Source organism: Geospiza fortis, unplaced genomic scaffold (genome assembly GCF_000277835.1).
Source record: "Geospiza fortis unplaced genomic scaffold, GeoFor_1.0 scaffold40, whole genome shotgun sequence".
Taxonomy (NCBI): domain Eukaryota; kingdom Metazoa; phylum Chordata; class Aves; order Passeriformes; family Thraupidae; genus Geospiza; species Geospiza fortis.
Genome location: NW_005054297.1, coordinates 18,171,288 through 18,189,197, shown reverse-complemented (window position 1 = coordinate 18,189,197; position 17,910 = coordinate 18,171,288). Strand labels below are relative to the sequence as shown.

Sequence of the window (17,910 nt, the reverse complement as noted above, 5' to 3'; positions counted from 1 at the left end):
CTTTGCTTTTGCAAAAAATGTTTCATTGCCTTATGCTGCTGAATATTCCTTCCTAACATGTGGAACAGAATTAACATCAAATGCTAAAAAATCTCTCCCATATATGGTAGAGTATTGCAAACCAAAGCTCTTCAAAACATTTTCTCTGTAGACAAAAATATCTTCCGGAGGGTTTGCTGAGACAGACTGCCAAGTCTGCAGCCACAGGGAAGGAGCTCTGGATTAGAGGAACCCAGTCTAAGCAGTAGATTTACTTTTTATTTTTAAAGCTGCATATACATTAGCCTTGCCACTTCACCAGTTACTGGCATCAAGCTAGAGAGCCCATTTATCTGCAGGAGTCATTGATGAAACACATATTTTAAAAACAAACTAGTGGCAAATCAATAGTATCTGATAACCTACAATTGCACCATGCACAAATTTCTGTTATAAAGCAGTGAAATTAAAAAAAAAAATCAACCCCAAACCAAAGCTGTAGCACTCATGTTCAAAAGACAGCGTACTGTAGAAAGAAAAAAAGAAAAAAAAAAAAAAAAGGAAAGAAAAAACAGGAAAAAGGAAATAGCTAGACCAGAACAGCACATAGAACAGCTTCCACCTGAGTCACTCTCTTTCTTAATGAAGTAATGCTTTAGATAGGTGCAAGGATAGGTGTAAGACATCCACTTTTACACCCTACTCACATGTTTTTAATTTTTTTTACAGTCAGAAAACAATCTACCTCAATAGAACTGATAAGAATTGCCACATTTTGCCAATATCTTCCTTTCAGTGCGGCTGATAACATGCACATTAATATCAAGCACATAGAAGATGAAAAAAAATGTTTTCACTGTCCAAGTGCAGAGTAGATTAAAGTTCAACCTAAAATCATGGTATCTTTCAGTAACTGGAGAGGATTTCAGATGTGTTCAGGTCTTTAAGGTGTGTTTTTAAGGCTCCTGTGTGATCACAAGACTCCCAATCCCCAAGAAAAGTCATTCAGCTGCAGATTATTTAAATCTTATTTCTTCTTTCTTGAGAATTCATCACTTACATCAAAAATCTTAGTACAACATCGAACCAAGTCATACTTTGGGGCCACAGTAGGAAAAACTGGCAATTTACCTCTTTATTCATATTTTTTGAAGTAGAAGCTATAAAATTACCTCTATCATGTGATTTTGACTCATATGATGGCAATGCACAATGTAATTATAGTATGATGATTAGGAAAGTTACGTCTGAAATTACAGTTCTGTGAAACAAGTCGTATTTTAGTACTACCTGAACTATGCAGACTGACACGCTTAGGAAAGACATCTCCACCAAAAATGAGAAAGGATGGGACAAATTTCAAATAGTATTTTTAGAAATAAAAAATACACCACCTTGGTTAGGATTTGAAAAACAATTAAGGACAACCAAAACTTTGGGGAACAACAGTACACACTCAAACTAAAAATTTATTTTCTCCTGTTTATTCTATTAACAAAGGTAGTGGTTTCAAGTGAATTGATATATTTTAACTTTGTATTAAAAGATATGCTCAAAAAATGGATCCTACTGAGTTTCAGTTGTCTGAGACAACAGGAAGCCATGAAGCTGGATTAATACAGTGATCTAGATAATGGCACCTATACCACAGAAAAGCTAATCCCTTTGACTTAGAGCATGCTGCTGAAATTCAGACTTCAGTGGTAGTTCTGGTCCTCAGGTCCCACATATCATGACATGCTGAAGCACTGTGGTTAATGATAAAGCCACTGGTTTGGAAAGGATGGATGGGTCTGTCCTTGCACCACAGTTAATCTGCAAACCAGACAGCTCACCTATGGAGTCTGAAAGAGCTGACTGCAACTGAAAATTTACACCTGAGTGAGGCCACAATTTCAGCAGTCTGCTTTCAAGAGGCATATTCCCTCTTCCAGCACAAAGAGCAGCACTATCTTATTGGCTTCAGAAGTTCAGGAGCAAACATTAGTATGTGGTCATAGATAACGAAGATAACTTTCTACAGAGTCCTTAATTTGGTCAATACATCTGTTACAGCAACTTGAGAGAAAATACAAAGCACTCTAAGTATAACACATCCTCAAGATTAACCTCAGCTGATATGCAAGTACAGTTTACAGCGATTATATGCCCCTTAATTTAGTGACAGTACAGAACGGAAATAAGGTATTTTTAAAGCATGTGCATTTTCTTAGGAAAATGTGATGCTTTAATAACACTTTTCCATCACTGTTGTAGCCTCATACTATGTATTTTCACATAAAACATACACACACACAAAACTGATACTATTAAATTAAGCACACAAGTCTAAGCATGCACTTTTATTTTGTGTATCCATATATGTCCATACATAGAAAAACATGTATGTCAATTTTATATATGGAATACAAATGGACATAAGCAGGCATACTATTAAAATATCTAGCTTATTTTGAGTTCAGCACCAACTAAAGTACAATTTGTTTATGAAAATTCTAGTAAATATGGGATCTTCTCTGCTCACAAAACAACACAAAAAATCTCACAGATGCAGCATACCTGTGTTCATTTTGACACTGGAGGATTTGCTATAAAAGTCTTCAGATTTCCTGCGGAAAATAAAATGATCTATTAATTTGCACAGGACAAGAATGTGTGGTACAAAATGGCAGCAGAGCTTTTTGGAGGGGTGGAGAATCACTGTGATACAAATGGCAGTCCTATTTTAACACTGCTTTAATTAAATGGGTATTGCTTGTCCTTCCAAAGTTAAAGATGAGCTGTCACTTCCATTATAAGTCACCCTATTTTCAAGTGTTTAGTAGCTTTCTTGTAAATATTTGCTGTAGGATAAAAAAAACCTAGCAATTAACTTCTTGGTCTTGAAACTATAAACTAAAAATATTTTCCATACAGGAATGTGGAAATATTTTCAAAAGCTGCTTACAAGGTTTATTCACTCCTTTGCGCAAACTAAAAGATGTGAAGAGTAGATCTCCAAATATTTTCTAAGCAGCCAAAGTTACCAAGTCTTTTTCAACGATTTATAAGCAGATGTGGTTGTTTTTATCCAGTCATTTAATATGTCCCCCCAGACAACACTGACATTCTTAATGTTGCTTGATGTATTTCTATGCACAGAATCAGGACGTGTCTTGGTACTCACAGGAATCCTTATGAAAACTCCTAAAGGAGCAGCGAATCAGGTCACTTTTTAAAGACAATAACTTGCACCAAAAGAATGTAAAGTGCACACGAAGGTTGAATCTATTTAGATATCCCAACTCTATACACTACTTACAAACAAATAGTAAAACACAACCAGCCAAACTATAACTGCAGAAATCTCATAACATGCTATATAACAGCCAACTTTAACCCACTGATGTCATGAGATGGAGCAGACACTGTTTTCCACCTACTGCCACTTTATGTCACAGCTTTATCTCAAGATGAAGTGGCATCTGCACACTAGCCAGTCTTAGCTGTATTGTTACATATACACTGTCCAACAGAATCTACTTCAGCAAATGGGCAGACACACTAGAGGCCAAAATACTGAAGGCTAAAAGAAAAATAATAATAAAAAAATTCTCCCACTGCATTATTCCCACATCAAGTCGGAGATAAAACAAAGGTAAAATCAGATTTTGTAATGTAATACAGCTTCAAAAAATAAATTAAAAATATAAACTGCCTGGCTATGTTGGAGTAAGTTGGAATGTATGCATGAGGGGCCATTTTTATGACAGGAGATTAAGGTACTAATTAATACAAGTAAACAAAATATCAAAACAATTCCAGTTTCAGTTCAACTCAACAGGAACCTTAAATTAACTGTACCTCTGAGGTAACATGCATATTGCCATATTCCCTTGTATTCCTAACAAGACCAGTCATTCCACTGCTCGAAAAAATTACTGTTTTTCAGAAACTATCTGATCTCTGCTGCTATTATTCAGTCAGTTTTGTGACAAAAAAAGATGTATTTTTTTGAGATTTCCTGATTTTTTGATAATTTTTGTATTTCTTGAGAGCTATAGAAATAAACAACAGGCAGTGAATGAAGTTTTATAATATTATTTTTATGCTGCAGCTATCAGTAAACTACTGCTGTGAATTTTTAAAAGCTCTTATAAAAATTAAGACAATTCTTTCTTTTTTTATATATGGTCTCTGACTGAAGTGTTGCATTTCTTTATCTGCTACAGAATATTCTTACAGCCTCAAATTCCCACTGCACTTTCAGACTGCTAGAGGAGACACCATTTCCATGCCTTCTTTTAGCTTGGAATTGAATTGCTGACCGTACCACATATAAGATTCAAAATGCAACATGATATTTATTTTCAGACCCAACAAGTACAGGACTCTTGGAACACTGCAGAGCTAAAATGACTTCTAGCAGGTGGCTTCGATATATTTACCCAAAGCATGCTTAACTCTTACTCAAGTTTTAACAGACAAAACTCAGTTTCAGCACTACAGCTCTGTACTCCTGACAACTTCTATCTGAACAGTTTAGGCCACATTGCTGACACCCACTGAGGGACCTCATACAAATCACTAATTTTTCCACATTAATCTAATTTTGCTGGAAAACAACTTAGTCTTGCATACCTAAAAGATATGCATGTAAATAAGGCAATCTAAATCTCACACATGCAAACAGCAGGTCTTGTATTTAATACTAAAATTATTTTGAATTCTCTGCTTCTAAAGAGCTAAAGCACCATTCAAATACTTAATGATACTGGAGTAGAAGCCAAATGAAATTAAATGCCATATGCTTGAAATAATTTTATTCAACATTGTTTCAATCAGTCTTTAAGATCCTTGCTTCAAGAAGGAAGTGGTAGGGGAGAAACAGGGAGCAAAGGGCTGGTTTTGTTTTGTAATTCAGCTCCTTCTTAATTTCCTCCTGAAAATTGGTTTTTGGGAATGGGTTTGCCCCTGACAGAGGCAATGAATGTTGCACTGGAAGCATCAGACACTTCAGTGCCAAGAGGCACACCCGATGACCAGCTGAGATACTCAGCTCTCAGCCAGCCAATGCCTGCAAGGCTCTGTGCACACAAAGCACCACTGCAGTGAGTGAGTTTTCAAAATCAGTCACCTGGATCAGGCTCATACCTGATCTTTGATGCTGTGGTAAAAGAACACTTAGTTTAAGCACAGTAGCAGGCCTAACTTTTGCAGTGGGAAATCCTGGATTAGTCTTCATGACATTCTTCTATAGTTAGCTTCATCTGGAAGAGCTAACGCAGAAGGAAATGAATGACTGTGCTAACGCACAAAACTGGGTCTGTTGGGTTGCATACAACTGCAGTTACCATTGCTACATTTAGTTTCACTAAATACATATCCTTGATAATATTGCAATGATTAACAGCTCAGAAACTCTTCGCACTGCAAGAGGTTACTGAAAAGACTTGTGGGAATCTCATTGACATCTGCTCTATTTTCTCCAGGAGACCCTGATATCTACTTGTAATTACTTCTGTTCTTGGTAAGTTCTGAAGTGTGGGGTGCTGAAGGAAAACATTCTGTCACCCCTTCTGTTCCACATTCATATGGAGCTATAAAAAGGGTTAGTGAGAAGTCAAGGAAGGTTTCCCCACCCTCAGTTTATTCATGAATCAAGATGCATGACTTGACTGTTGGGATTTAATTCCGTTCTTTTTCAGATCTTCAAGCACCTACAGACAATTAGGCAGAAGAACCATTTAGACACAGCTTTGTGCATTGTGCTCTCAGATGACCTTGCCCGAGCAGGAAGGTTGGACCAGATGACCCGATGTGGTCCCTTTCAACCTTACCAATTTTGTTATTCTGTTATTTACTCTTTGACATTTCACAAAAGATATTATGAAAAGCAAATTTAAAATGCAATTTTCTGATAGAGTGTTTGTATTAATTCTAAATCTAATTCTAATACGTGCTGTTTATATCCTTCGTATTGAATTCTACTCCAAGGACCTTTGGTGAGAGGAGCAATTGATTTAGAACAGAGAGTGCAGATAGATCAATGGCAGGATAGGTATGTGTGTCTGGTTGGAAAATAACAGATTTTCATTTTCTTAGGTAGAGAGCAGTTCCCAGATATTTGGAGAAGACAGGAGCTTTCCTGACTTGCATGAGAGGGAGCATCAGACTTTCATTAATGGTGCTTGCCAGTTTCACACTTTGAGCTTGAGAGAGTAATCTACTTGAGAAAATATCTGCAAAGTTAAGGAATTGAATCAGTGGTGAATTTACTACAAGGATTGTTTATTCTATCAGTTTAAACATTGCAGGTAATTTACAAACACACATTCATTACAAGGCAGGATCCCATTTTGCATGAGGCAGTATATTCTTTTAATGCACATCATATTAAGACTCTGCAGAGCATTCCTACTCAAGTCAATATCCTTCATATGCCAACTCATACACTCAGTGATGGAGGGTAAAAAAAGTATGAAGCATTAGTTCTGAAGGTACAGTGAAGCCAACTATTTCATTTCTCTCCCTATTTAAAAGAAATTCTTTCAGATTTTTACTGTTAGCAGGAAAACAACGAGAATGCAGTGAAAACTTGATAAACCCCAAATGTTTAGATTGCGACATCAACACTTGCACAAAGGAACAACTGTCCTGAGACTTCCTTGCTAGAAGAAGTCTCTCTTGCTGAGCCTATAAGCAGGTAGAAAGCTTATATTCAAATATACTCAGTATGAGAAATGCTTGATGGAGCACAGGCAGATAATGCCTGTAATGCAAATGGCTCTCCCATGTTTCAAGTTTTACTAACATGCAACAAGAAGTTCCCAAAATGGCAGGGGATCTTTACTAAAATCCAACACAGCAAGGCATATGCTGAGCATATGCTTTAGTATGTGCTTTATGAAAGCCTCACAGAACTATTTTTGTGCTTTATGTTAAACACAAGCATAAATACTTTTGTCCCTAGACCACACTGCCTCATCCTATAAGGATCTGAATACTCAGAAGCTAGAAGTCTAGTTCTAATTAAAGTGTTCTCAGGTAGATAATCAAAGAGAAAAATATAGGCAGACAATTGGCATCATCGTTTCTGTAAATTTAACTTTAAAGTTTTTCTTAAAAGAAGGGATCCTCATGCTAAGTGCAGTGCCATTGTACATATTACACATATGCACATTATCTGGAAATGTACTCGTCAGATCATTAAACAATTGGGATGGTGAATAATTTGTACATGGTCACAAACTTCTACTGGAACACAATAGAAAAGTCACATTGTACTCAGCAGCAGTAAGTGCGTGACCAGGGAAATCTCTACACACAAAAGTTCTGTTTCCTGGATCATCTGCAGTACTACAAACAAACTATCTTAGGCTGATATCTAACTTACAGCAGATCAGATATTTGAGCCTATTTCCTCAGCAAATACAATACTAACATTGTTATTCAGTGTACTGAAGACTTTGTGTTGGACAATGGCAGTCGGTTCTAATTCCCTTGTACAAATGTTCAAAGATAACAGATACAGGAAAATCCACCACAGGAGTCTATGGCTGATCATTCTCTATAAGCACATCAAGACTGGATGTAAGTGGAAGAAATAAAAGCACTATTAACCATTTCATGTATCTTAAATGTGAGTTGAAAATTGTAAGGTAATTTCTATTTACGAGAATCATTAACGTCTGAAGTACTTGTCAGGAGTGCTCTGGTCAGACTTAAGACTCTGAACTTGTCAAGCTTATGTGAAAAATGTGACAGTCTAAACGCAGGGGAATAAATCTGATGACACAGGAACTTCTTTCCAGACACTTTTCCTAATGTAATTCCTCTGAGAATGCTAGAAATGCAAAATTAAGAGAAACTGGTATCATCTTTTCCCATGTTTCTTCATGAAACATAGAAAATTTATTAACTGTCTGATAGGAAAAGCAAAGACTACATGTTTCTAAACTTCAGGTTTCTAACACCAATCTTTGTTTGTGCACATAGCATGAGTAGAAAAAGTTCAAACACTTGCATTTAAATTGGTATCAACACAAGTCTCTCTCTCTAGAGAAAACATATGAAGCTCAAAATTTTGCCTGTCTGTAGCGTGATTATTACTAGATACTTATTTTGACTTGGTATGTAGTGAAAAACAAACAAAATTTCTGCACTTGGTTCTAAATAGGCACTTGCTGGCATGTCAAAATACTTCTCAGATACTTCAGTAGCAGAACATTTTCCTAAAATGACACTGCAACTATACGAGGATACCAAGGAAGTTATTCAAGCTGACAACATTCTGTACATTTTACTGGTTATTTTTACAGCTGCAAAAGGAACGAGGAGGACAAACTGCTGCTCTTACATTCTGCATCTCCTCCTCTACCACTACAGTAAATTTAATTAATAATTCCAGCCATGCTTGTGGTGTTTGTGATTTTTTCCATTATTTTTACTACTTCAATATAAATAAAAAAGGAGAAAGGTTCCATTAACTGAATGAAGGTCAAAAGTTCCATTAACTTTGTGACTCCAATTCACATTTCTTACCCTTTATCCAGGCACCTGCTACTGTTTTTAATACTACCAAATTTTAAATTTCTAGCTTTTAGTCATGGTTATATTTGTTCCCTGCTTTTGTCTTCCACATCTGCTGTTGTTTTACAGGACCTGTATTTGATCAAATGGACTCATTCCATAGGCTGGAAATTATTTAAGATTACTGTATGGGAGCATGTCACTGAAGTAAATATGCAGAGGATTGGTGTGCACAGATGTAATTACAAAAAACTCCACTCTAAGACAGATGCCTTAAAGGCATTCTGCATGTTCTTAGTACTTCTGAAAGTTTTCATTTTATCATGATGAAGTATTTGTCTTTTAGGAAATACAATTTTTAAACAATGGAACCCAGAATTCACCTCTCAAATCTTTTAGACAGCCTTTAAAATTTTATTTAAAGTTTAATTTTCCAGAAAATACAAATATTCCCAGAATATCCAACTATTTCTCCATCTTTCTCAAGACAAATATCATTAGAACTATGTTCCTGTCAAAAACTTATCATTGAAGGGTTAAATCTGGATTCTTTAGATTGCAGTAACTACCAAAGTTATCAGGAACATAAGACAGTTTTAGTTTCATTTCCAGAACTTTGCAAATTACTGATCACTTGAATGCTTCAATTATTGTCTAATTTTCTGTTTCTCTACAGTATGACAACACATTCTTGCTCTTTTTTATTAGGTATGTAATATATGTCAATTTCAGACTAAACATGCATAAATCTCTACCTAAATTAGAACTCATTAAAATAGAGCTTTTTCCCCCATGAGTCAATACCACTCCCTATAGAATCAGAGGAAATAGTGTCAATTCAAAAAAGAAAAGTCCGTTTCTGTTTGCCTCTGTTGGTTTTGTCTTAAATATAAAAATATGCTTCCCTTAACTCCTGGGTAATGACATATATAGCAAAGAGAGGTGGACCAATGGGTGAGGTGATACAAGACTCCTTAATATATTCTTTATGTGTGCTGAAGGAGCAGCATTTTGCTTTAACCTTTTTGTAACACACACATAAAACCAGAACGAATAACTATAACTTAAAAGACTAACTAAGAAGATACCAAGTGAAAGATTTGAATCCTTATTATTTTCTAAGACATTAATTTGAAGGGATTGTACAGGAAAACTTTCAGTACCCCTCTACTGAGTACTTAAAACTTGTGACCAATTTTGGCTAACCTTGACAGAGATGCAGAGGTCTTGGGAACATTGAAGGCTTACAAGTTCCATGAGGAATTCTCACAGAGAATAAAACCTTACCAGAGCCAAGTGGGCAATATACTACAGCATTGTTAGATAAAGGTGAATTCACACAGGAAGGAAGACTTAGGAGCTCTATATGGATAAATGCATAGACCTTATAAACACAGCCACAAAATTCTCTCCCACACAGAATCCAGTTTAATTTGCCTTGTTAGGCAGGAGGAAGACAACAAAAACAACCAAAATATTTCTGCTGTCTAAAAAGGTGAAGAGTTGAACCCAAGCTTTTTCCATTACATTCATTCCAAGCTCTGCATGGATTGATGACTAACACAGTTGGAACTCTGAACTGTCTTGGTGTGATTCAACTCCAAAGGGTGTTTCAGCTTTTGCAAGCAGAAGGAACTTCCTCCAGCAAAAGGGTAAGTGTCAAAGCCTGACATCCACACAGGGGCTTGACTTGAGGTCAGCTCTACTCTGGCCCTGCAGACCAGAATCAGAACTACTGACACATCTACTTCAGTGTCCTCCTTGCACAGAAACATGTGAGGCTCCTTCCTTGAACCACATCTCCCAGTTTAGGTTTGTTGCTACATCTGCAGATCTACCCTGTGAACCCAAAATGACAAGAACTAAAGAGCAATAAAATGTGGGAAATAAAGATCATAAGATTTTAGTTTAGATTAAGGAGTTGTGAAGCAAAACCTAGAGTAGATTTATTCACTGTTGGTCTGAACAGACATATGGCTTCTTCAGTTCTGCAGCAAAAGAAATACTTCTGGTCTTTCAGTCTTCATGCTGACTTATATCACAATGCCTCAATCCCTAAATGACTCATCAGTGACAGTAAGTCAAATGCTATAAACCTCTATCTTCTATCCCTGCTATAAAGCCTGCCTTACACCATGCAGTGTATCTCATTAACTCCTAGCACATTTTGCCATTTCTCAAGAATCATAGCACTGCTTTGCATAGCTGTAGTCCCATTGGAGACTTAACTGTTTACAGGAAAGATATTTAACAGCAGCAATACTATTGTTCTCTCAAAACAAAGGAAAGCTCCTTATGTACAACACACAAAAACCAGAATAATCAGCCTTGCAAGCTTGAATTTGAAGGTTTTGCTGATAGTGCATTTTGCCTTTTCTCATGGGGCACAATCACCAATTTTCATTTCTTATAGTTTCACTCCTCCAGATAACAGACATCAAAATAATGCCACTGCTACTGTTTACAACACGAGTATGTGCACTGTACTGTCAGCTGATTTCAGACCTCATGAAATCCAATATGCCTCAATGTTATATAGAACAACAACAAAAAAAACTACAATTCTTCCTAATATAAATAGCCAAAGCAAGAACTACCAACCATTATGGTTGGGAGCATAGTTAACTCATGTCAATAAAGAGTGTTAATATTAACTATCTGTACCTGCTGAATTTCAAAAGTTCTAGACATTTGATAAATTTCAGATTGTGTGCTTATCCTTCTCTCTCCCTCTCAATACCTTATTTTTCACCAGCACATTTAAGATTTCTGCTAATGAGCACATCCTTTACTGATTCTAGAGCAAACCAGAAACCGCCAAAAACTAAAACTTACTTAAAGATTAAGCAGAATGTTATTGGAACAATTGTGAGATGGCACACAAAAAGGGTTCATTCTTCACAGAAATATTGAAAGAAAACACCAGAGGTTTGTGCCAGGCTTGCAGCAAACATGGGACAAGGTTAGGGATCACCTGAGAGGCGACTGGGTGCCTGTACATCACTGCCAGGTGTGGCTGTGCAGAGCATGGAGTTGCCTGCCAGTCATCCACAGGTCAGAGCTCTCTGTGCTCTTCCACAATAATGTACAAGACCCACTACCACAGGAATGAAAAGGGAGAGGCACAAATGAGGATGAGTTTTCACTCTCTTAGTTCCCTATTACCAAAGCAAACTGTGCTAGCAAATGGAAGAAGCACCCTGAATAGTCCGCTACTGACTCCATTCCTTACCCCAACCTTCTCTCACATCCCATGAAGAGATCCTGTTTGTATTCTGGAGGAGGCCACAGATTTGCAGAAACAAGTGTTTATAAAACAATTGCAATAACTACATCTACACAGAGGAAACAAGCTGAATGAGTACAGCTAACATTATCTGGCATTTCCTACCACAGCCTTCACAATGCCAAGGTAATTCCTTTGCCCATCACCCTCTAGATTTTCTTTCCTTGTGAAAATAAGGGGAAATACTGAAGTCTCATTATCTGGCACCACAGGGACACCCAAATCACTTCTCTAGAGCCATTAGACAAACATCTGCCTTCTAAGCTCTCAGCCCTAGATCCCTTCCTAGCCAGTCTTATCTCTCTCAATTCCCAGCTTGCTGCCACTACTCTCCAAACCAAACTCCTCCTTCCCCTGCCAAAGGCAATTTGTCACAGTCTACTGCCCTTATTCCCTCAGTCTTCAAGCCAGGCAGCCTTGTCCTCTGTAAAGACTGGTCTATAGTGGGTCTGAAAGAATAGCAGACACCAGCACCTCATTTTCAGATTGCTCTAGCATTCATTGCAGTACCAACTACATGAATAGTCCCACTCATTCCCTATACTAGCCCTGGCACTTAGAAGCATTCAAGTACTCAATTCTAATTTTCCATTCATGTGCAATGGGAATAGGTTTTCAGAGTCTGCTTTTGCCAAATCTCTACTGAGCACCTGCAAACAGATTTTTTGGTGAATTTTTGCAACGAGAGGGAAAAGTCACATTCCTATCAAAGCTGTGTTAAAGTTTTTCACTGTATTCCAGCCAGTGAGTCCAAATTTAGTTAAACTATAGGTGACCAGAATTTTTAACGTAAATGAAACCATTATATTGTAGAATCATGACCTTTAACTTTTGACAAGAAACTTGAAACAGGATATTAAATGAGAAAACGATGATAACAGTTAAACAGACAATGGGTCTGCTGCAGCTAGTTAACAGAGGCTACCAGCGCCGTTCTAAACAAAATGATTGAATATTTTAGTTTTAAGACGAGGTTTGTTTCATTATTACAATGATATATGACAGTACATATACAAAGCCTTTTCTGCTTTCTAACCACCTAGTGACATTTTGCCAAGGGTATGTTCCCAGGAGCACTGATGGCAACAGGATTGAGTGGGTTTAGCACTGGTTCCAAATGCAGTGTGTTACATCAGATTAGTTCAAATGTACCTGCAGCAGCCCCAGCTCTGACACCACCACAAGTGCTATTTAGGGCTCATTGTTCTGCTTGGTAAGTGTCACTCAGCTAACTCAGGGAGTGCCTGCACATGGGATGGTATCTGTTTCAGGAAAACACATAGATCAGTTACATGCCTTGCAGTAATACCAGCTGTTCAACCTCATCAACTGCGGTATGAATAACAAAAAGGGGGATAGATGACATAATGCAGCATGACAGAATATCTTCCTTCACATACTACCCCCCAGATTACTTAATATAATTATTAAAATTATGTCTTCAGCTTAATCTAGGGTACCCAGTGTCTTAATGTCAGTTTTACAGCATTAGGCATTTTTATGTGTTTATTTATTTTAAACTGGCAACAGTAAGTGCCATTCCTTTAGCAGATGTTCTCAGTTCCCACACTCTTAATTATAGTTTTATAACCACCTACCATACAGTGCACTGAAGCAGTGCGTCATTTTGAAAGCCACTGTTACTTGCTCATTAAATTCCCCTGCTTTGTAGAGCACAACTGATTTCAGCTGTATGCCAACCCACATGCACCTAACAGAGACCAGGCTTCAACTCCTGCACATGTATTTCACGTGAATGTGCACAAGTTAACATGGAGGCCTGCTAATTTTGTTTAGTAGTGTTCTGAAGAAGAAAACATCATTAAGGTAAATGCATTTTATGATTTTAATTAATAAACTACATTGATTGTTAAGTGGCATAACAAGTTACAGCAATTTTTCCACTGAAGATGAAATTTATTTAAAATAGTTTGAAAAATGGAAATTTAACTGTAAACAAATCTTACTATCAACAAACTAGACAGAGAAACATGGATAACACTGTTACCTTTCTATTGCTTTAACTCACCACTGTATGAAAATCTAGAACTTTAACCAGGATTCACACCTCACACTGAACAGTGATGGGAACAGTGTATGTTCCAAAACTGTCATAGAAGCCTGTAACCTCCTCCTTTCAGCTTAGCCATATGAAAACCTACAAGGTTTTTGTCAGGAAGAAGTGTCAGGGTGCTCTGTCAGTTCTTGGTTTCCTCAGCAGCTTTCTGGGATGTTTTTCAGCACTCATAAGTTACTTACAAGCTACTGGGCAGCAGCCCAGCGATCCTCACAATGGAATACAGCATCTTTGAAGTTACCATTTCCAGAGTTTTCTGCAGACAGAAGAGTCTGTAGAGGCAATTGCTAAATTTTAATTATCTTACAAATTCCAGTCCTACATAGTAGATTGGTAAAATTTTTAAATCTTTAAAAAATCATGGGGCTATAGGCCTGAAAATATACTCACTATGGAATTCATCAATATCTGCTTCATAAGGATTTTTATATTTAATAGTCTGGCTCATAGCAATATTATTTAGAAATTGTTATTTCACAATCATTCAGATCCAAAAAAGTGTAATTAGTCACATGAAACAGCAAGAGAGGACTGTATGGCAGATGGGTATAGAAGTAAGTGTCTACTTTTTTAAAGGATGCAACATTTAAAGGACCAACGTTAAATCAGATTTAAGACATTTAGAGTGACTCAAATTATTGATATTTCACCTGAACTTTCTGAATGAAAAGGAAGAAGGCTTAAACTCGCACTGCATTTTTAAACATGCATCTTTCTCATCCAATAAAGAAATTATGCTAATTAGTCTTGAAATTTCCTGAAGTCATGAAACAGCTATCTGTGAAAAGCTGTCAAATTAATAAAGTTAATGAACTGAAAACACAATTGCTTTTTCATTCTTTACAGCAGTTACTGGTGCTGCTTACAAAACACAGTGCACAAGAAATCAGAAGCCTAAAAAAAGGAATAATTTTTAAAATGTAAAAAGCTAGTCCAAAAAAAGCCATCACCTTAAATTGGTCCCAGGAGATGTAAATACCCCCCCTGAAGATTAGTAACATTTGAAGGAGTAAGATGTTCTTTCTCCCATCTAAATGAAATGGTATCAGAGTACTTCCATTCAGAAAATGAGATAATTCTGAAAGTCCATGCATGAACAAAGCCTTTAAAGGAAATTTTTGACCAAGACAGATTAGTGTTCTGATTTCTATTTCAAATAATTAAAAATTACATACTTCTTGAGAAATTAACAATTTTAGAGAATAAATGCCCTGCATTATTGCTGTTGCACATCAATTTTTTCTTTCTATTCTAATGTCTTGCTGAAATTCTCTACTTCCCTTTTTCAGTACTATAATTCTTTTCAGACTTAGTTGTCATCTGTGTGTCTAACACCACACTGTCTCACTTTCCTGGCATCCTATCCTCATTTCTGAAGGTGATCTAAGATAATTTTTCTCCTCTCCACTTGCTCTAAGTATTATCAATGTCATAGGTTCAGAAGTTCCTAAATTAACTCCTTTAATTTCAAAGGTGTGGCTGTGAACCCCTCTCTGCTTTCTGGTATTTTGGCTGTAATTTCATCCCATTCTGTTTTACCTCTTGGAAGCCTCCCTCTCACTCAAAATCCCATTCTGAAGCATTGCCCCTGTTGCTGACAAATGTGCACTTCTTTATAGGGTTATTCTAATGAACACTATGTATGAACACTCCCTCGTAAACTTGATGAGGTCGAAATTACCACCCAAACACAGCATTTTGTAGGAAAAGACTTTTTCATAGAAAAATGTTCATAGAAAAGAGTAGCAATTATGGAAAATGGTGCATAAGTTGCAAAATTGTTAAGAGGTCCTGTTTTGCTTTATTTACTTGTTAGCTTTTTTCCAAATTACATGTTTGATTTTTTGGCTAGTCTAAGCTTTTATTTAAATATAAGTTAGTTCACTGTAAATTGGCTCTGAAGAGGAACACAAACTAAATGTTTCCAAAAATTATCTTAATCTGAATTTCCACTCACAGAAATTTGACATTGATGTTCAGGTTTTGATTTGCTTAGAAAGTCTGGAATACTTTCTGTAATTTCAAAACAATTTCTGTAAAGCAAAGTAACAGTTTCCCATGCAGCTCCACTCAGTTCTTTAGCACTGCCCTATGATTCACCTCAATTTAACTACTGATACAGCAACAGTGCCTTGCCTTCAACCATATTTTAACGTAGTATTAGTTACCTTAAAGAAACCACAAGGCAAACACCAGATTTAAGGGAAGATAAGATTCATATTTTTCTTCTATTCCTTTCTGCTATACAGCTATATTATATAAATTCTGCTCTTATTTAGAATAATTTATACCTCCTTGAAACCAGCCGCCTCATGATATCATGTTCATACTTCCTCTTTAAAAACCTTCTCTGCTACTCCTACCTGTGGATACATTGTTTAGAATTAATTTCATTGATATAGCACAGTATTTCATTTTGATATAGCACAGTAATCTAACTCGTTATTTGCTTAGGTAAGAGATGTCTGCTTATATGTACTTTCCAACTCATTTCTAAAAAGTCTGTCACACTGTTTTTCAGTATAATTAGTCTATTATTTCTTACTACTTTACAAAAGTGGCAGTTTCAACACAACCACTACAATGAAAGACTGCACAACAGATAAATCACTCTTGATAGAAATTTTTACATCACATGGCAAGCCAATGCTAATACCAAAAAACACTGAGCATTTTGAAAATCCACACTGTCACTCAGTGGTTCTGTGATTCTGTGTTCCCAAGTCCCTGTCACATGTGAAGGGATCCTGCTCTCCTGGGGATGGCTGAACACCTGCCTGCTCATGGGAAGCAGTGAATTCATTCCTCGCTTTGCCTTTGCTTGAGTGTGTGGCTTTTGCTTTCTCTATTAAATTGCCTTTATCTCAACCCATGTGTTTTCTATCTTTTACCATTCCAATTCTCTCCCCAGTCCTGCTGGTGGGGGAGTGAGGGAGCAGCTGTGTGGGGCCTGGCTGCTGCCTGGGGTAAACCACAACATGCATTCTTAGTTTGCTTTGACAACAGCCATCAAATTTGATCCATTAGTAAAAGCAATCAACACTGCTGAATAAAATTATTCATGTGGTGGGAAGCCTTTTTATTGTAAAACATCAAAGCCAGTAGAATATGTACCAAATACAAAGAAACAAACACTTTGCAATTGTTCAGTAAGTTATTATGATAGTAAAGAAGTGTATTGTACAATCAGTGTCTAGCAATCAAGGGATCTTGAACATGACTTTGGTTTGAGAATTGCAGACTATCTTACTGGGAGAAGAACTATGTCAAAAACTGCATTACTAGACATGGTAACAGATGTGATTACAGGCTTTGTGGATGCCTAAAGAAAGATATAAGCTGCATCTGCTCTCTAGTGCAGGACCTGCTGCACTGTCTTCAGCTGAGGGACATCAGCACAAACAAAACTTAAGAGTAGAAGATAAGGCCCTATGAACATATCAGCAGTGAATTAGTAACTAAGGACATGCCATCCACAAACCACTGAATTTTTATGAAGTGCAGAAACTCTGAAACAGCAAATGCTTCTGAATATTAAGTGAACCAGAACTGTAGGTTTCAAAAATAATTAACTGTTCCCTCGTGCCCTTGGTACTCTTATTTTATATTGAATGTCCCATTGTGTCTCATGGCCTCTGTGCTGGCTGGCAAAAACCATCCATCACTCTACTCAGCACTTTCAGAAACTAGATAATTTGCTTCAGTTTAGTAGATTTTAGAAATGATGATAGCAGATGGAGCTATGGCCTGAGCTAGAGAGCAATAAAGACACGAATCCATACCCCAGCCACATCTACCACAATTCAGTGACTGTGACAGCTGCTCTAATGTACCCCATTTCCAGTGGGTATCAGGCACAAGTCTTCCAAACACCTGAACTTGTACAAAAGCTGCCCATGCATGCATAAAGTCTCTTCATTTCCATAAGCATACAGAAACTAAATGCTGCATGTTATATCCCTCCAAGAAGAAACCTTGCACTTAGTAGAAGCACGAATTGCTCTACTTTTCTGCTAAAAGCAAGGAAACTGTGCTTAAACTTGATGACCTCTGAAGT

The 17,910-nt window shown here is 36.9% G+C and overlaps 1 protein-coding gene across 13 annotated transcripts in view; it reads right to left on the bottom strand.

Annotated features, from left to right (window-relative positions):
- The window catches only part of SORBS2 (sorbin and SH3 domain containing 2), a 144,021-nt gene that overhangs the window by 75,420 nt on the left and 50,691 nt on the right, over nt 1-17,910 (bottom strand). For 7 of the 13 annotated variants that reach the window (XM_031058717.1, XM_031058756.1, XM_031058976.1 and 4 more), the window contains one exon: nt 2,539-2,588. The exons of 3 other annotated variants lie outside the window; for them this stretch is intronic. In XM_031058717.1, coding sequence (XP_030914577.1) covers nt 2,539-2,548 — 10 coding nt within the window. In that variant the 5' untranslated portion in view covers nt 2,549-2,588. Of the gene's footprint in view, nt 1-2,538; nt 2,589-17,910 lie in introns of those variants that run through there. 3 more of the 13 variants (XM_031059019.1, XM_005415517.2, XM_031058843.1) reach the window with 1 other exon arrangement.